At 42.4% G+C, this 20,362-nt stretch overlaps 2 protein-coding genes and 1 long non-coding RNA gene across 12 annotated transcripts in view; 1 reads left to right on the top strand and 2 right to left on the bottom strand.

The window, feature by feature from the left end:
* The window catches only part of LOC108885477 (protocadherin gamma-C5), a 161,672-nt gene that overhangs the window by 127,481 nt on the left and 13,829 nt on the right, over window positions 1-20,362 (bottom strand). For 2 of the 9 annotated variants that reach the window (XM_051072358.1, XM_051072359.1), the window contains exon 1: window positions 11,163-13,784. The exons of 1 other annotated variant lie outside the window; for it this stretch is intronic. In XM_051072358.1, the coding sequence (XP_050928315.1) occupies window positions 11,163-13,454 (2,292 nt within the window). In that variant the 5' untranslated portion in view covers window positions 13,455-13,784. Of the gene's footprint in view, window positions 1-1,789; window positions 3,833-7,629; window positions 10,056-11,162; window positions 13,785-20,362 lie in introns of those variants that run through there. 6 more of the 9 variants (XM_051072357.1, XM_051072356.1, XM_051072368.1 and 3 more) reach the window with 5 other exon arrangements.
* The window catches only part of LOC127142707 (uncharacterized), a 58,011-nt gene that overhangs the window by 25,983 nt on the left and 11,666 nt on the right, over window positions 1-20,362 (top strand). The gene's annotated exons all lie outside the window — the stretch shown is intronic.
* Window positions 15,173-20,348, bottom strand: LOC108885485 (protocadherin gamma-A11-like). The gene is given in 2 exon segments (XM_051072384.1): window positions 15,173-17,750; window positions 17,752-20,348. Coding segments are annotated over 2 exon segments (2,490 nt in total). The 5' UTR covers window positions 19,953-20,348; the 3' UTR covers window positions 15,173-17,461.

The raw sequence follows: 20,362 nt of genomic DNA, 5'->3' as shown, positions 1-20,362 counted from the left end.
CCAGAACGGAGCCTCTTCAGATCCAAACCAAGATCTTGTGCTATATTACCGATGAGAGAGCCCTTCTTCATCTCTTCCGGTATCGAATAACGGATTTGGCCACTGACGGTGGAAATTATAAAGAAAAAAATGAACAACTGCCATGTAAATGTCCAACACAGCCATTTTCCGCATCGATGCTGCCACATCCCCATATCGTTAAAAGTAAAATCCTAAATGAAACGGCTGAATAAAATTGTTTACCCAGACATGTAGACGAAAGCTGTATTCCAATTCAGCAGTGCGACATTTCTGTCAAGCAGATATGTCCGATTATCATCAAACAAAAAAGGCTGTTTCAGTGCGACTGCATTTCCGTCGAAAGCCTCCTTGTATGAGGACAGTATTTATATCCTCTCGTCTTTCTCTCCTCTATCACAGTTCTAACAACACAAGACTCCGTTTTACTGATCAACAGCGTCCCTTAGAGTCCGAACGGAGGAAAGACCGGGCCACCAGCCAGTAAGTTGTTACAAAAAAAAACTTTTCCATACAATCTACTGTGTGAACCGACAGGAATGCAATAAAACTGCTAGAACTAAAAATTAATAGAGGCAGTATCACAACCCAGGATGTAACAAAAAATTACACACGCCATACATAATCAAACCAGTCCGAAATCAAGCAATGTAGAGCAGTATCTTAAGAAGACCTGTCTCATGTGTGGAGTTGTGCAGCACTGCAATGCTGAATATCAAGGTTAAAGAAAAACAGTAACTACAACGGAAGATGAGAAGGCCTTCATTGTATTAAGCAAACTTCTAGAGGAGAGTAGGTAAAAATGATTTATTTTTGATTGTTAGTATTTATCATATTTACTCAGAATACAAGCAAGTGATCTCGCTGTTTTAGTGGAATTGAACACCATATCATTGCCTGAGAATGTAGTTAATATTATCAAGTGATGCAATGTGAGATGCTGTCCATGGTGCTGAAAATGAAGGTATAGCGCGCAACAGTCTAACTAAACATACAAAGATATAACGGCACATAGACGGAGCTATATCATGTAACTGACCTCTAGAGGAGAGTCTGGTTCATCCAGGATGCTCTTTTCACTCTGAATCCGCTGCATCGTCCCTGTAGAACTGGGGTCCATTATCAGCACGTTTTGACTACCAGCTCTGCCGAACTTACAGTCACTCTTTCTGGAGTCAGTCGTCCTGCACACCTCGTAATTGTACACGTGTTGGAGAGTCCCTGTCCCCAAAGTGTCTGAGTAACGTGGTGGATAATATGGAATCACAGGGAGATTGGAGTGATACAGGATGCGAGACTGTCTCCATCTGTAGATTTTCACTGATATAATAACCACTAAACACGTGATGAAGAGGAAGGAAACTACAGCCAGAGCCAACACTAAGTAAAAAGTCAGGTTGTCATTGTACTCCTTGTCCTGGGTAAAATCAGTGAACTCTGACAGCACTTCAGGGAAGCTGTCCGCCACCGCCACGTTAACAATGACTGTAGCTGAACGAGAGGGCTGCCCGTTGTCCTCCACTATAACAGTCAGTCTTTGTTTCACTGCATCTTTATCAGTCACTTGGCGGATAGTTCTTATTTCTCCATTCTGTAAGCCCACTTCAAACAGCGCCCTGTCTGTGGCTTTCTGCAGTTTATAGGAGAGCCAGGCATTCTGTCCAGAGTCCACATCAACAGCCACCACTTTAGTCACCAGATAGCCCACATCTGCTGAACGAGGCACCATTTCAGCCACCAGAGAGCCACCAGTCTGGACTGGGTATAGAACCTGAGGAGGGTTGTCGTTCTGGTCCTGGATCAGTAATGTCACAGTCACGTTGCTACTAAGTGGAGGAGAGCCTCCGTCTTGCGCCTTGACTACCAGCTGTAGCTGTTTAATTTGTTCATAGTCAAACGAGCGCACTGCATGAATAGCTCCAGTTTCACTGTTTATGGAGACGTAAAATGAGGTTGGACTACCATTGATCTGTGTTTCTTCGAGAAAATAGGAAATTCTAGCGTTCTGATTCCAGTCACTGTCTCGTGCTTTGACGGAAAATATGGACATTCCGGGAGAATTGTTTTCTGTAACGTGAGCAACGTAACTATTTTGATCAAATAATGGGGCGTTGTCATTCACATCAGAGATTCTTAAACGTAATATTGTTGTGGTTGACAAGGATGGCGATCCCGAATCGGCAGCCCTTACAGTTATATTATACTCTGGTACAACCTCTCTGTCAAAAGATGAGTCCGTTACTAATGCATAGTAATTAGTTAATGTTGATTTTATCTTAAATGGGAGGCTACTGTCTGTTGTACAAATAATCTGGCCATTTTGTTCTGAGTCTGCGTCATTCACATTAATTATTGCCACTGTGGTGCCCGAGGCAGAGTCCTCCGGCACGGGACTGGAGAATGACATCACATTTATGACAGGTGCATTATCATTAACGTCTATAATCTCAATTAGCACTTTACTTGAATCTGTCAGACCTCCTTGGTCCATAGCTTCAATCATAATTTCATATTTCTTATCTTTTTCATAATCTATCTGCCCTATAAGTGTAATGGTTCCCGTAGTTCCATCTAAATTAAATATATCAGCCAACTGCTGTTTCATGTTTGAGAATCTATATGTGACGACACCGTTTGATCCACTGTCTGCATCACTTGCATTCACTGTTGTTATGTATGTGCCTTTTAAAGCATTTTCCAAGACAGTAGCCCTGTACAGAGATTGGTTAAAAATTGGAGGATTATCATTAGCATCGAGCACTGTAATATCTATATTTACTGTACCAGATCTATGCGGAGTTCCACCGTCAACAGCGATGAGCTTCAGTGATATTCTTGGCTCGCTTTCCCTGTCTAGTGGTTTTTGTAAGATCATCTCGGCATATTTTCGACCATCTGGACTTGAGTGTTGCTTCAAACCAAATATGTCATTGGTAGTTAGTATGTATTTCTGTAAACCGTTACTGCCCACATCTGCGTCTTCCGCACTGGCTAACAAAAAACGAGATCCCAGTGTGGCTGATTCGCTTATTTCAAATGTAATTTCATCCTTTGTAAATGTCGGAGAATTGTCATTTATGTCAGTTATTTCCACTGTTATTCGGTGCAACTCCATAGGATTTTCTAAAATCACCTCAAAGCTGAAGCTGCACGGTGTTACGTCTCCACAAAGCTGCTCTCGGTCTATTCTCTCGTTCACGACTAAAATGCCTTTGTCTGTCTTTAGCTCAGTGTACTGGGTGCTTTGTCTAGTCACGATACGGGCACGACCGGAACGGAGCCTTTGCACGTCCAAACCGAGGTCCTGAGCTACGTTACCAATAAGTGACCCCCTTTTCAGCTCCTCTGGAATTGTATACCTGATCTGGCCGCACACGATCTGACAGAAACACAACAGCAGAAACAGCCATACTGACCTGCAATACAAACGCCATTTTACACAAGAAGGAGAATTTTCAAACGCCATTGCACAAGTAAGAAAAGATAATATCAACAGCCTGGTGTGTTAAGTCCACAAAAGCAAAGACGGTTACATCAAGTAATCCTTTGATTTTAATGTCCTTGCTCCAAATGAATTTGTGGCCGTAGTCCTGCTTGTAAAGCTCTGTTTCCCTTCTCTTCTGTCTAAACGGTAAAATGAGGGCTCTGCCTCCTCTGAATCAACTCTGAACACTTGTTTCACTGACCAACAGCGTCCCTTACTGTCCAAAACAAGAATATCATGAACACAGACAGAAATGTAAAGTCTTTTTGCCAAGCACTTAGGTGTAGAAAAGCTAGAATTGTCAATCAAAATGAACATATTGTTACCCATTAAGATAAAGCAGAAAGCCAATACCTTTTAGTGCCATATTTGTTTGACCAAAATGATCAAATATCATAATACCATTAATAAGAGTCGAGGGTTTAGTCTCCCAGAAGATGCATTGAATTACATTGGACTAAAAGGCATGAAGTTGTGAATATGTGAAAACGTATGTATAACAGTTCTGATAAATGCTGACATTAGGCACTGACTCTTGAATACCACACTAAGCAGCCTTTCAAAGCAGTTCAAAAAGGAGATTAAACGTCCAGTCAGTGGAGCTGTCCATGAGTTGTGGTTCTGAAAAATACCACATGGGTTACCCAAAGGGCACCTAATGTTTAGAATGACCTCTAAGAAAGCACAGAAATAATTATGGCTGTAAAACAACATGTCAAAGGCCTCACCTCTAGAGGAGAGTCTGGTTCATCCAGGATGCTCTTTTCACTCTGTATCCGCTGCATCGTCCCTGTAGAACTGGGGTCCATTATCAGCACGTTTTGACTACCAGCTCTGCCGAACTTACAGTCACTCTTTCTGGAGTCCGTCGTCCTGCACACCTCGTAATTGTACACGTGTTGGAGAGTCCCTGTCCCCAAAGTGTCTGAGTAACGTGGTGGATAATATGGAATCACAGGGAGATTGGAGTGATACAGGATGCGAGACTGTCTCCATCTGTAGATTTTCACTGATATAATAACCACTAAACACGTGATGAAGAGGAAGGAAACTACAGCCAGAGCCAACACTAAGTAAAAAGTCAGGTTGTCATTGTACTCCTTGTCCTGGGTAAAGTCAGTGAACTCCGACAGCACTTCAGGGAAGCTGTCCGCCACCGCCACGTTAACAATGACTGTAGCTGAACGAGAGGGCTGCCCGTTGTCCTCCACTATAACAGTCAGTCTTTGTTTCACTGCATCTTTATCAGTCACTTGGCGGATAGTTCTTATTTCTCCATTCTGTAAGCCCACTTCAAACAGCGCCCTGTCTGTGGCTTTCTGCAGTTTATAGGAGAGCCAGGCATTCTGTCCAGAGTCCACATCAACAGCCACCACTTTAGTCACCAGATAGCCCACATCTGCTGAACGAGGCACCATTTCAGCCACCAGAGAGCCACCAGTCTGGACTGGATATAGAACCTGAGGAGGGTTGTCGTTCTGATCCTGAATATTTAATTTAATAGTCGTATTGCTGCTTAGAGGTGGTGAGCCTCCATCCTGGGCTTTTACAAAAATATCTATTGTTTTTATTTGCTCGTAGTCAAACGACCGAACTGCCTGTATAACTCCAGTTTCTGCGTTAACAGATATGTAAGTGGATATTGGGTGACCATTTAACTGAGTATCAATGAGCAGGTAAGACACTCGTGCGTTCTGCCCCGAGTCTGAGTCGAGTGCTTTCACGGAAAACACAGATAATCCTGGGGAGTTATTCTCCATGATATTAGCTTCATAATAACTCTGTTCAAATACGGGAGCATTATCATTGACGTCGGAGACTCTCAGTGTTATTGTCTTGTTAGTTGAAAGTGTGGGGCGTCCTTCGTCCACAGCTGTAAAAGTAACGTTGTAATCAGGATTACGCTCCCTGTCAAGGACACCGTTTGTCACCAAAGTATAATAATTCTTTAGAGATGAGTGGATCGTAAACGGGATGTTGCTGTTAACTGAGCAGTCCACTTTGCCATTTTTGCCTGAATCTAGATCTTTAACGTTTATGATAGCTACAGTAGTTCCACTAGGAGAATCCTCAGCGATGGCACTAGAAAACGAAGTTAGTGTTATTACAGGTGCGTTGTCATTTACATCCGTCACTTCAATTATTACATTTGTTGATGTGCTTTGTCCACCTTGATCTTTTGCCTGCACACCAATCTCATACATTTTACTTTCTTCATAATCAATCATACCGTTTACAGTTAAATCGCCAGTGTTTTCATCCAGAATAAATAGCTCAGCAACATTACTAGACATGCGATTAATGTGGTATGTAACACGGCCATTCATCCCTTCATCTGCATCTGTTGCACTCAGCTTCACCACTAAAGTACCCTTTGGAACATCTTCTTTTACAGACGCCTTGAAAATTAATTGTGTAAAAACCGGAGCATTGTCATTTGTGTCTCGGACAGTTACGTGTATTTTTAACGTCCCTGATCGCTGTGGTTCACCCCCGTCCACAGCAGTTAGAGTGAGAAGCAGCTTCTCTTCTTTCTCCCGGTCTAGCGCATTAGAGAGATACAACTGTGCATATTTATGGCCATTTGGGCTGGACAGGACCTTAATATTAAAATGTGTAGTTGGGTGTAATGTATAACCATGTAAAGCGTTAATGCTAACATCCGGGTCGGTGGCACTCACTTGTAATATTTCGGTTCCTGGAAGAGCAGATTCTAGTATTTCTAAATGCATTTCTTTCTCATGAAACACGGGTGCATTATCATTAACATCCAGCACTTCCACTACAACGCTATGTAGTTGCATTGGATTCGTCATTATCATTTCAAAATTCAAACTGCAGGGCGATGTCTGCCCGCAGAGCTGCTCTCTATCTATTCTTTCTCCCACCACCAGAATCCCTTTGTCTACATCAAGCTTAATGTACTCGCTGTTATCACCGCTAACAATTCGGGCACCGCCTGATTTCAGCCTTTTAGCGTCGAGACCTAAATCTTCAGCCACATTTCCTACAAAGGAGCCCTTCCTCATCTCCTCGGGGACAGAGTAGCGGATCTGGCAGACCGTCGCCTCAATGAAAAAAACAAGGATGAAGGCCCGTACTTGCCATTTAATCGTGGACTCAGAGCTGATAAGAGCCATATTTCGGCAGCAATCCGCCCAACTCCACGTTAAAGTATGTCGCAAAAAGCCTGCCTATTACCCCGTATAGTTCCTCTGTTGATGTCTTTATAATCCACAGTGTGACAATCAGTCTAAAAATCACTAGTGAAAATAAAGACCGAATGTCCTGCTCTCCGAGGTACACTAAGGAGAGGACTGGGGGTGTAACTGCATTTCTACAAAAGCTTCACATATGCTTTGAAGACCAACAGCGGCCCTTAGAGTCCGATATGAAAATAACAAGTGCTGTCAGAACAGAAAGGAAATAACTAATTTGATGAGCCGTTTAATGTGTACAACTGATGTTCAAAAGAATCTAAAAGTTATGTTTAATTCAGTGTGTGCATGTAATATATTTACCACCAGACAGCCACAGATGATTAGATGTAGAGAAAGATGTTTAAATGACAGAGTGGGAGAAAGTGGGAGAGCAAAATGCAGTACAGCAAAGAGACGTGTTAAGTAAAAGCACTCTGTTGTCGTATTACTGCGCTTGATTTCTCCCTCCAGAAATGACTTAACTCGAAACAGAAAGTCCATGCATATTTTCGCATAACAGACAGAAAATATCCCATGTGGTACAGAAAATAAATACCAGTACAGGTAATATTGCCCGTGTGCATCTTCGTTACTGACTCCCTTGCACTTCAGTAAAGTGGCTTAACTCTGAGAGGAGCTGTCCAACACTAGTAGTACTGAGGAAGCCCCCTGAACATGTAGTGAGAAAAGCCATAATAAACAAGTAGTATATGTAAAAATACACTATAACTGATGCACTGTAAGTTTGTGAAAAACGATAGCTCAAAAACCAACCTCTAGAGGAGAGTCTGGTTCGTCCAGGATGCCCTTTTCACTCTGTATCCGCTGCATCGTCCCTGTAGAACTGGGGTCCATTATCAACACGTTCTGACTACCAGCTCTGCCGAACTTACAGTCACTCTTCCTGGAGTCAGTCGTCCTGCACACCTCGTAATTGTACACGTGTTGGAGAGTCCCTGTCCCCAAAGTGTCTGAGTAACGTGGTGGATAATATGGAATCACAGGGAGATTGGAGTGATACAGGATGCGAGACTGTCTCCATCTGTAGATCTTCACTGATATAATAACCACTAAACACGTGATGAAGAGGAAGGAAACTACAGCCAGAGCCAACACTAAGTAAAAAGTCAGGTTGTCATTGTACTCCTTGTCCTGGGTAAAATCAGTGAACTCTGACAGCACTTCAGGGAAGCTGTCCGCCACCGCCACGTTAACAATGACTGTAGCTGAACGAGAGGGCTGCCCGTTGTCCTCCACTATAACAGTCAGTCTTTGTTTCACTGCATCTTTATCAGTCACTTGGCGGATAGTTCTTATTTCTCCATTTTGTAAGCCCACTTCAAACAGCGCCCTGTCTGTGGCTTTCTGCAGTTTATAGGAGAGCCAGGCATTCTGTCCAGAGTCCACATCAACAGCCACCACTTTAGTCACCAGATAGCCCACATCTGCTGAACGAGGCACCATTTCAGCCACCAGAGAGCCACCAGTCTGGACTGGGTACAGAACCTGGGGAGGGTTGTCGTTCTGGTCCTGGATCAGTATTCTAACAGTAGCCACCGAGCTCAGAGGAGGGGATCCAGCATCACGAGCAGTCACGTTAAATTCAAACCACTTAATCTGCTCAAAATCAAACGACCTCACTGCATGAATAACACCCGTTTCTGAATTTACTGACACTAAAGAAGACACTGCTACCCCATTAATCTCTTTCTCCTCCAGAAAGTAAGAAACTCGAGCGTTTTGGCCCCAGTCTGCATCACTGGCACTGAGAGTAAACACAGAAAAACCAGGAGAGTTGTTCTCTGGTATCGTCTTACTGTATTCTGATTTATAAAATTTGGGTGGGCTGTCATTCACATCAGACACTTTTACATTGATGTTTTTACTGCTAGACAGAGGCGGGGAGCCTTGGTCAGACACGGTTATGGTGATGTTATACTCAGGAATACTTTCTCTGTCTAAGAAGTTTTCAGTCACTATGGTGTAATATCCAGTTAAGGAAGACTCAATTTTGAAGGGTAAGTCAGAATTAATGGAGCATTTGACAACACCGTTGCCATCAGAGTCTTCGTCGTCGACATTAACAACAGCTATAGTTGTACCTGGGGGTGAATCCTCGGATATAGAGTTAGAAAATGACATAAGCTGTATCGTTGGGACGTTGTCATTCTCATCAATTATTTGAATAATAACTTTGCACGTGTCTGTATATCCCCCGTGGTCACTAGCCTGCACGTTTAATTGATAAGTCTTTGATTTTTCAAAATCTAGTTTACCTGCAACTTTAATCTCTCCAGTTTTAACATTGACTTCAAAAAGCTGCTTCGCTTCTCTTGCAACATGAGCTATTGAGTAAGTTACTTCACCATAATGTCCTTTATCTGCATCATTTGCACTAACAGTGGTTACCACTGTTCCTTCAGGAGAATTCTCCTTGACATCTGCTTTATAAACAGGCTGGCTGCACACTGGCGCATTATCGTTAGCATCTAGCACAGTGATATGAACACGCACTGTTCCCGATCTATGTGGCTCACCGCCATCTGAAGCAATCAGCACGAGTGTGTGAGTCTCCTCTTTCTCTCGGTCTAAAGGGTCTTGTAAAACCATTTCGATAAATCTGCCTCCATCCGGTTGATTCTGTACCTCCAATTTGAAATTATCTGAGGGTTTCAGGGTGTATTTCTGAATATCGTTAATACCAACATCAGGGTCGTCTGCACTCTCCAATGAGAAACGAGTCCCCGATGCAGCATTTTCAACTATTTTCAAATTGACTGCATCCTTTGGGAACAGTGGACTGTTATCGTTAATATCTGTTACCTCCACTGTTACCCGATAAAGCTGGATTGGATTTTCTAAAATCACCTCAAAACTAAAGCTACATGGCGTCGTCTTTCCACAAAGCTCTTCCCGGTCGATTCGCTCTTTAATAACAAGGGTGCCTTTGTCTCGGTTTAAATCGACATACTGTCGGCTTCCTTTTGTAATAATACGAGCTTTACCCGATATGAGCCTCGCCACATCCAAGCCTAAATCTCTAGCAATGTTTCCAACAAAAGAGCCCTCTGCCTGCTCCTCCGGTATGGAATACCGAGCCTGTCCACTCACTGAGCTCAGCCTGCAAAGACAAAGAATGACAACCAGTGTCTGCCATCGGCCTCTGTGAGCTATTTTCCTTATACAAGCCATCATAAATCCAAAGGTACCCACGCAGTGATCCCGTTCAATGGAAAATTAAAATAATTACATCCATAAATGGAAATGGTAAAGGTATTTTCCGCCGTGAAATTCCACACTCTCGACCTTAACGGGCCAGACCGTCTTCTTTCCAAGCAGTACAACACCAAATGGAGTTAAAGGGGTGGGCCGCTGTACAGCTTATTTAGACAGTTAAGTCAGTGATGTATCAACAGCGGCGCTCAGAGCCCACATACGGTAATGTATGTGGTGTGCACATTATTAGGAACAGTTTGTATCCGAATCAAATGTCTAGTTATCAGTCTAACAGCGACATTTTGGAATAACGTAAATGGACAGCATGAGTGAAGCCTATGTTTTTACACTGACCAGGCTCTGTTCCACAAAATCAGCTTAAGTTCAAGATGGTAGTAAAATGGCTTTGTTTTCTCATTTAATTAAAACTAATTCCCTAAAGATCACGACTGGTGCTGTAAGGGTGAAACATTAATGAACTTAGCTCTAAAAATATGCACGTTAGCGTCAAACACACAAACAGTATTACAATCTAACTACCAAAAAATAGAATGGATAAGGAAAATCAGAGGACAGAGATATGGCCTTGTCTGGTCTTTTTGTATTCAATGGTTGTACCATCTAGATTTTTGGATTTTCCCTGTTAAGTGTCTACACAGTTTTCAGTAACAGCGACAAAACCGGCATGAAAAAAAGAAGAAATAAAATTGTAAAATGGTTGCTGCCAGGTCCACCGACTGACCTATTCATTGAGGATTACCTCTGTGAATAGCATATTGGTCCTAAAACAACTTCCAGACTCCGGTTAGTGTGATTCTATACCTAATTCTCTTATTGTGTCGATATGGTATTAGACAGTTCAGTGAAACTATTAATAGCCCGGCTTGAACTACAAGTGGTAAAGAGAGGTGTTTCAAAGTGAATCCATCGACTGGTCCAGCACCATGGACAGCGATACTAAAGCGCTGTTGACAGCCGCACTCTTTGCTCTCAATACTTCAGGAGGAAAAACAATGACAAAATTGATAGATAGATAGATAGATAGATAGATAGATAGATAGAGAGAGAGAGAGAGAGAGAGAAATTATATCACTCACCAAAGTTGACATCTGAGAACAGTTGCCTGACAACTGTTTTTCCACCTGGGGTGTATCAGTCCCAGCTCCATCCACACTCACTAAACTTTGACTCATCGGTTGCATATATTTCATGTCACTCTTCCTGGAGTCAGTCGTCCTGCACACCTCGTAATTGTACACGTGTTGGAGAGTCCCTGTCCCCAAAGTGTCTGAGTAACGTGGAGGATAATATGGAATCACAGGGAGATTGGAGTGATACAGGATGCGAGACTGTCTCCATCTGTAGATTTTCACTGATATAATAACCACTAAACACGTGATGAAGAGGAAGGAAACTACAGCCAGAGCCAACACTAAGTAAAAAGTCAGGTTGTCATTGTACTCCTTGTCCTGGGTAAAGTCAGTGAACTCCGACAGCACTTCAGGGAAGCTGTCCGCCACTGCCACGTTAACAATGACTGTAGCTGAACGAGAGGGCTGCCCGTTGTCCTCCACTATAACAGTCAGTCTTTGTTTCACTGCATCTTTATCAGTCACTTGGCGGATAGTTCTTATTTCTCCATTCTGTAAGCCCACTTCAAACAGCGCCCTGTCTGTGGCTTTCTGCAGTTTATAGGAGAGCCAGGCATTCTGTCCAGAGTCCACATCAACAGCCACCACTTTAGTCACCAGATAGCCCACATCTGCTGAACGAGGCACCATTTCAGCCACCAGAGAGCCACCAGTCTGGACTGGGTACAGAACCTGAGGAGGGTTGTCGTTCTGGTCCTGGATCAGGATTTTCACAGTCACATTGCTACTGAGTGGAGGAGAGCCTCCATCCTGAGCTTTGACTGTAAATACAAGCTGCTTGATCTGTTCATAATCAAATGAGCGCACTGCATGTATAAGTCCAGTTTCAGAGTTTATGGACACATAAGAAGAAACTGGGTTGCCACTGACCTGTGTGTCCTCCAGGAAATAGGAGATTCTCGCGTTTTGATTCCAGTCAGAGTCCCGCGCGCTGACAGTGGTGATAGACATTCCAGGGGAATTATTCTCTTTGACGTAAGCAGAATATGAAGTTTTGTCAAACAATGGGCCGTTATCGTTTACGTCAGAGATTCTAAGTTGTAATGTGACGGAGCTAGAGAGAGGTGGAGAACCTGAATCAGTGGCTATTATTGTGATATCGTATTCAGAAGTAGTCTCTCTGTCAAAATGCTGGTCCGCCACTAAATTGTAGTAGTTAGTTAGAGACGACTGGATTTTTAACGGAAGTGTTTTGTCTATAGCACATTTTATTTGTCCATTTTTCTCTGAGTCAGCGTCTTTGACATTGATAACAGCTATTGTCGTGCCCAGAGGGGCATCTTCTGATATAGTATTAGAAAATGACATGATATTAATAACCGGAACATTGTCGTTAACGTCAATAACATCAATTATAACTTTACTGGTCCCAGTCAAACCGCCTCGATCCCTTGCCTCTAACCTCAGCTCATATTTCTTCTCTTTTTCAAAGTCAATGAGTCCGGCAACTGAAATGACACCTGTGTTTTCATCGATGCTAAACATATCAACCGTACTGCCTTTTATTTTCGAAAAATTGAAAATTATTTCACCATAAGAGCCACTATCTGCATCAGTAGCGTTAACTGTTGTAATATAAGTTCCCTTTGGCGCATTTTCCACAACGACGGCCCTGTAAACTGACTGGTTGAAAACGGGGGCATTATCGTTTGCATCTAAGACAGATACTTTTATATTCACAGTACCTGATCTTTGTGGATTTCCACCGTCTACAGCTATTACTTTTAGAGGGAGAGTGGGGTGCTCCTCTCTGTCTAATGGCTTCTGAAGCACCAATTCTGCGTATTTACTGCCGTCTGGATTTGCATGTTGTTTCAGAATGAAATAATTATTGGGAGAAAGAATGTAATTTTGTAATGCATTTACTCCAACGTCAGGATCAACTGCGCTTTCGACAGGAAATTTTGCTCCAACCATAGCAGATTCGCTCATTTCAAACTGAATGTCTGTATTTGGAAAGAAAGGAGCATTATCATTTATATCTAAAATTTCGACAGTGACACGATGAAGTTCGATCGGATTTTCTAAAATCATTTCAAAGCTGAGGCTGCACGGTGTCACATCTCCACAAAGCTGCTCTCGGTCTATTCTCTCATTCACGACAAGAATCCCTTTGTCTGTCTTCAGCTCGGTGTACTGGATGTTTTCTCCACTGACGATGCGGGCACGGCCAGCACGGAGCCTTTGCAGATCCAGACCGAGGTCTTGTGCTACACTGCCAATAACGGAACCTTTTTTCATCTCCTCTGGGATAGAATAACGAATCTGGCCAGTCACTCTATCGCCCACAGAAGTAAGCAAGATGAGAAATCCCAGTTTCCATTGTAATATACAAGATAATCGCCATCTTACATTTCTAGAGTAGAGGTGGCCTCGGGTTTCCATATCAGCAAAAATAAAACCTACTAATGAAGTCTCCTCACTTAAGGAAAATAAACACGAGATTGTAGTCCACTTTAAAATGTATGGTGCTTTGAGATAACAACGCGGTCTTCGTATATTCCAAACACGAATTTGTAAAAAGATTGGCTCTTCACGCCCTGTCCTCCCACGAAGGACTATAATTCCACTGTCATGCCCAACGACGATACAGAGGAAAGGGAAGGGGAAGGCTCGCTGTGAACACTAACATCGTTTTGCTAACCAACAGCGTCACTTAGAGTCCAAATCCTGAACTCCTCAGAGTGGGGCCCCGAGGCCAAGTATTTAATGCATATGAATATGTGAATTTAGAGCTCGAATGTTTACTATCACTACATTTACGTTACCCTGAAAAAACGGAGTCAAATGAAGTACTGAAACAACAGCAAAAGCAGTGCAAACACTGCAATGGCATTCAATCAAATATTGTTGGATAAATGTTAGAAATATTACATGACGTTCAAAAAGCAACACATAACTATAATATATAAAGGAATGGGGTGTCGCTGTCTATGGTACTGAAAGCATCATGAGTACAGCAAAGGGACAGCAGGAGCCAGAGCAAAGGTGAGAAAGAAAAGAACTAAAACACTGATATTAAATATGTGGAAACTCTATTCACTATGGTCCGCTATAATGTGCAGAGACTTAAAAGTTATTTCTTCTAAAACGGAAAACAACAGTCACATTCATTAAACAAAGTCCACCACTTGATTGCTGCCGTATAGTGGCACATTACTGATTTCGCTACAACTGGCAGGTTAGAATAAAAGCACAGTAAGCAATCAGCAGGAAGAGAAGTAGTGGGATTTCGAGCGCAAAGCTCCAGAGATTGGGTCAGGTGATAAAACTGAACTAACCTCTAGAGGAGAGTCTGGTTCATCCAGGATGCTCTTTTCACTCTGTATCCGCTGCATCGTCCCTGTAGAACTGGGGTCCATTATCAACACGTTCTGACTACCAGCTCGGCCGAACTTACAGTCACTCTTTCTGGAGTCAGTCGTCCTGCACACCTCGTAATTGTACACGTGTTGGAGAGTCCCTGTCCCCAAAGTGTCTGAGTAACGTGGTGGATAATATGGAATCACAGGGAGATTGGAGTGATACAGGATGCGAGACTGTCTCCATCTGTAGATTTTCACTGATATAATAACCACTAAACACGTGATGAAGAGGAAGGAAACTACAGCCAGAGCCAACACTAAGTAAAAAGTCAGGTTGTCATTGTACTCCTTGTCCTGGGTAAAGTCAGTGAACTCCGACAGCACTTCAGGGAAGCTGTCCGCCACCGCCACGTTAACAATGACTGTAGCTGAACGAGAGGGCTGCCCGTTGTCCTCCACTATAACAGTCAGTCTTTGTTTCACTGCATCTTTATCAGTCACTTGGCGGATAGTTCTTATTTCTCCATTCTGTAAGCCCACTTCAAACAGCGCCCTGTCTGTGGCTTTCTGCAGTTTATAGGAGAGCCAGGCATTCTGTCCAGAGTCCACATCAACAGCCACCACTTTAGTCACCAGATAGCCCACATCTGCTGAACGAGGCACCATTTCAGCCACCAGAGAGCCACCAGTCTGGACTGGGATACAGAACCTGAGGAGGGTTGTCGTTCTGGTCCTGGATCAGGTATTTTCACAGTCACATTGCTACCTGAGAGGAGGACGAGCCTCCATCCTGAGCTTTGACGACGAAAACCAATTGTTTAACTTGCTCATAATCAAACGAGCGAACTGCATGTATCACTCCACTTTCTGCATTTACAGACACAGACTGAGAAACTGGAGATCCGTCAAGATCAGAATCCTCCAGAATATACGATATGCGAGCGTTTTGGTTTTCATCAGGATCTTTAGCTCTCACAGTGACAAGAGAAACGCCTGGAGAGTTATTCTCCGCAATAAAAGCGCTGTAAACACCTTGTGAAAACACTGGAGAGTTATCGTTCACATCAGAGACCTTTAAATGAAAGGTTCTTTTTGTGGAGAGAGGAGGCATTCCTGCATCTGTCGCAACAACAGTGATGTTATAGTCTGAAACACTTTCACGATCTAATACAGTATCAGTCACCAATGTATAGTAATTTCTTAAATTTGATTTGATTTTGAAAGGTGCGTTTTGTTCTATTCTACAGTTTACTTGTCCGTTATCACTTGAATCGAGATCCTTTACATTTATAATGCCAATAGTTGTACCGGGAGGGGAGTCCTCTGACACAGGACTAGTGAACGACATGACGCTAATAGTAGGGGCGTTGTCATTCACATCAGTAACTTCAATTATCACTTTACTTGAATCCGTTAAACCTCCCTGATCCTTTGCATCAATTCTGAGCTCATATTTCTTATCCCTCTCAAAATCTATTGGGCCCGAAACAGACAACACACCAGAGACCTGATCTATGGACAATAAGTCAGCTATATTGCTCTTCACATTTGAAATTGAATATGTGATGTAACCATTCGACCCACTATCTACGTCTGTAGCATTAACAGTAACGATTTTAGTCCCCTTTGCTGCGTTTTCTATCACCGTGGCCTTATAAACAGACTGATTGAAAACGGGCGCATTGTCATTGGCATCTAAAACTACTATGTTTATATTTACGGTTCCAGATCTCTGTGGATTTCCACCATCTACTGCTATAAGCTTCAAAGAGAGACTGGGAACCTTTTCTCTGTCTAACTGTTTCTGAAGCACTATCTCTGCATATTTACTCCCGTCTGGATTTACATGTTGCTTCAAAACGAAATTGTCGTTTGAGGTTAAAACATAATTTTGCAGGCCATTGACGCCGACATCAGGATCCTCTGCACTGTCCAGCACAAATCGCGCCCCAATGTTAGCGGACTCGCTTATATCTAACATAATATCTGACTTCTTGAAAACGGGAGGATGATCATTCACATCTAACACTTCAATCGTTACGTGGTGTAGCTCCATGGGATTTTCTAAAATCATTTCAAAGCTGAAACTGCACGGTGTCACGTCTCCACAAAGCTGCTCACGGTCTATTCTTTCATTGACGACTAAAATGCCTTTGTCTGTTTTCAGCTCAGTGTACTGATTGTTCTCTCCGGTGACGATACGGGCTCGACCAGAATGAAGCCTTTTCAGATCCAAACCAAGATCCTGTGCTACATTACCGATAAGAGAACCCTTCTTCATCTCCTCCGGTACTGAGTAGCGGATCTGACCAGCTACGATTTTAAAGAAGAAAAGCAAAAAAATTACCATTGCCGGTTGGAATCCGAAATACAAACGCCATTTGCAGAGCAGCTGCTGATACGCCATGTCAGAATGGGAAATTTTCAGGGAAAAAGGAACCGTGATCTTCGGATCTGCATCCAGTAATATAAAGTCCTCCAGAACTGCGTGGTTAAGATATTATTTAAAAAAACAAAACAACAAAGCAACCAGAGTCCAAAAAGTATTTCTCATCCAAGATATATGCGTTTACTGATGATGCCTCTAAGACTACTTCAGTGTGATCTCACAAAGAACGTCACTGAACTGCAACAGGGAGGTTGTTGATTACACATTATATTCTTGTTCAACAGCGTCACTTAGAGTCCAAAGTGTGTACCACAACACAGCGAAAAGCTTGAAAGAGCATAATAAACATCCAAACCGAGGGGAAAAGGATAAACACTGATGTGTGTATTATCACGGACAGATTAAATAAATAAAAATACATATGCAAATTTTGAGAGCCTTGCCAGTAGGTACATGTTTTGATAATAATGAAAATTGGTTTTGTTGTTGTTATAATGATAATTATTGTTATTACTATTATACAGTAAATAGTATAAGGTGAATTTCTCATTAGAAGTTATGTTGGAAATGGAAAGTTATCAAACAGGAAGTATTGTATATTAAAGAGGAGCTGTCCGCACTGTGGTACTGAAAAACATCGCGCTCACTTGTTGTGGGGTTAAACTACATCCAACGACTCATTGCAATTTAATTTCAGTTCAGACAAAAAAAAGATTCCAAAAATAAACAAGTTGCGTCTTGCACCTCACCTCTAGAGGAGAGTCTGGTTCATCCAGGATGCTCTTTTCATTCTGTAACCGCTGCATCGTCCCTGTAGAACTGGGGTCCATTATCAGCACGTTCTGACTACCAGCTCTGCCGAACTTACAGTCACTCTTTCTGGAGTCAGTCGTCCTGCACACCTCGTAATTGTACACGTGTTGGAGAGTCCCTGTCCCCAAAGTGTCTGAGTAACGTGGTGGATAATATGGAATCACAGGGAGATTGGGAGTGATACAGGATGCGAGACTGTCTCCATCTGTAGATTTTCACTGATATAATAAACACTAAACACGTGATGAAGAGGAAGGAAACTACAGCCAGAGCCAACACTAAGTAAAAAGTCAGGTTGTCATTGTATTCCTTGTCCTGTGTAAAGTCAGTGAACTCCGACAGCACTTCAGGGAAGCTGTCCGCCACCGCCACGTTAACAATGACTGTAGCTGAACGAGAGGGCTGCCCGTTGTCCTCCACTATAACAGTCAGTCTTTGTTTCACTGCATCTTTATCAGTCACTTGGCGGATAGTTCTTATTTCTCCATTCTGTAAGCCAACTTCAAACAGCGCCCTGTCTGTGGCTTTCTGCAGTTTATAGGAGAGCCAGGCATTCTGTCCAGAGTCCACATCAACAGCCACCACTTTAGTCACCAGATAGCCCACATCTGCTGAACGAGGCACCATTTCAGCTACCAGAGAGCCACCAGTCTGGACTGGGTACAGAACCTGAGGAGGGTTGTCGTTCTGGTCGTGGATCAGTATTTTAACAGTCACATTGCTACTGAGTGGAGGTGAACCTCCATCCTGCGCTTTGACAATGAAAACCAGCTGTTTGATTTGCTCATAATCAAACGAGCGAACTGCATGTATCACTCCACTTTCTGCATTTATAGAAACATACTCAGAAACTGGAGATCCACCGGTATTAGTATCTTCCAAAATATACGATATTCGGGCGTTTTGGTTTTCATCAGGATCTTTAGCTCTCACAGTGAGAACAGAAACGCCTGGAGAGTTATTCTCTGGAATAAATGCGCTGTAAACACCTCGTGGAAAAACCGGGGCATTATCGTTCACATCAGAGACCTTTAAATGAAAGGTTCTTTTTGTTGACAGAGGAGGCATTCCTGCATCTGTCGCAACAACAGTGATGTTATAGTCTGAAACACTTTCACGGTCTAATACAATATCAGTCACCAATGTATAGTAATTTCTTAAATTGGATTTTATTTTGAAAGGTGCGTTTTGTTCTATTCTACAATTTACTTGTCCGTTATCACTTGAATCGAGATCTTTTACATTTATAATGCCAATTGTTGTACCGGGAGGGGAGTCCTCTGACACAGGACTAGTGAACGACATGACGCTAATAGTAGGGGCGTTGTCATTCACATCAGTAACTTCAATTATCACTTTACTTGAATCTGTCAAACCTCCTTGATCTTTTCCTTCTATTCTAAGTTCATATTTTTTGTCTTTTTCATAATCAATAGAGCCTGTTATTGAAATGACGCCAGTTTTTTCATCAATTCTAAACAAATCACTTAGACCACTGTTCAGATCTGAAAAATAATACGTAACAATACTGTTTGACCCGATGTCTGCGTCACTGGCATTAACAGTGGTAACGTAAGTATCTCTGGGAGAATTTTCCATCACTGTAGCTTTGTACACAGATTGATTAAATACAGGTGCATTGTCATTGATATCAAGAACAGTCACATCTATATTTACTGTACCAGATCTCTGCGGACTTCCACCGTCTACAGCTATCAGCTTTAGAGACAGATGAGGATTTGTCTCTCTGTCTAATGGCTTCTGAAGAACCATCTCTGCGTATTTCTTTCCATCTGCATTTGAGTTTTGTTTTAAAACAAAATTGTCATTCTCGGTCAAAAAATATTCTCTGAGTCCATTAACACCCACATCTGGATCTTCTGCACTAGTCAGTGGAAATCGAGATCCAGTATTAGCGGATTCACTGATTTCAAAATGGATGCTGTTTCTTTTAAACGTGGGCGAATGATCATTTATGTCTGTTATTTCAACTGTAATTTGATATAGCTCCATCGGGTTTTCTAAAATCACCTCAAAGCTGAAACTACACGGTGTCACGTCTCCACAAAGCTGCTCTCGGTCAATTCTATCATTGACGACTAAAATCCCTTTGTCTGTCTTCAGCTCGGTGTACTGGATGCTCTCTTCGGTCACGATACGGGCCCGACCGGAACGAAGCCTTTTCAGATCCAAACCAAGATCCTGTGCTACATTACCGACTAGGGAACCTTTCTTCATCTCCTCTGGTATTGAATATCGGATATGTCCGTTGACCATACAAATTAAATAAAAAAGGACCAGCAGTAAATGCCAGTTCTGTCCGCAGCCAAAACGCCATTTTTCGCACCGGGTATAGGGTCGTATTCCACATGCCATAATAAATGAAAACACGAAAAAAAATGCCTTACAACGATCCAAGGACGACACTTATTTTGAAAAATAAAACTCACGAAGCACTAAGGAAAAACTGTATTGTTTTTACAGATAATATCTAAACGGATGTATCGGTTCATGTGAGTCTGTTTTCTGTCTGTCAGCCCACATAATGCACACTATCTCCTTTTCTCTCATAGGCCAGAGAAGCAAGGGAGGGGACTGTGTGTTAATGTTTCAAAGATTATGTTGGATTGACCAACAGCGTCCCTTAGAGTCCAAAATCAATAACACCATGCAACAATGAATTGTTTCTGGGAAAATGTACTATATAGAATTGGAAAAATTGTTAATTACATTTAAATACAAAATTATCTCAAAACAAGTTTTAGAGTGAAGCCGTTTTCAAGCTA

The sequence above is a fragment of the Lates calcarifer genome, linkage group LG8, assembly GCF_001640805.2.
Source record: "Lates calcarifer isolate ASB-BC8 linkage group LG8, TLL_Latcal_v3, whole genome shotgun sequence".
In the NCBI taxonomy this organism is placed as follows: Eukaryota; Metazoa; Chordata; class Actinopteri; family Centropomidae; genus Lates; species Lates calcarifer.
Note: the sequence above shows the minus strand (reverse complement) of the source record. Positions and strands in the feature narration are given on the sequence as shown.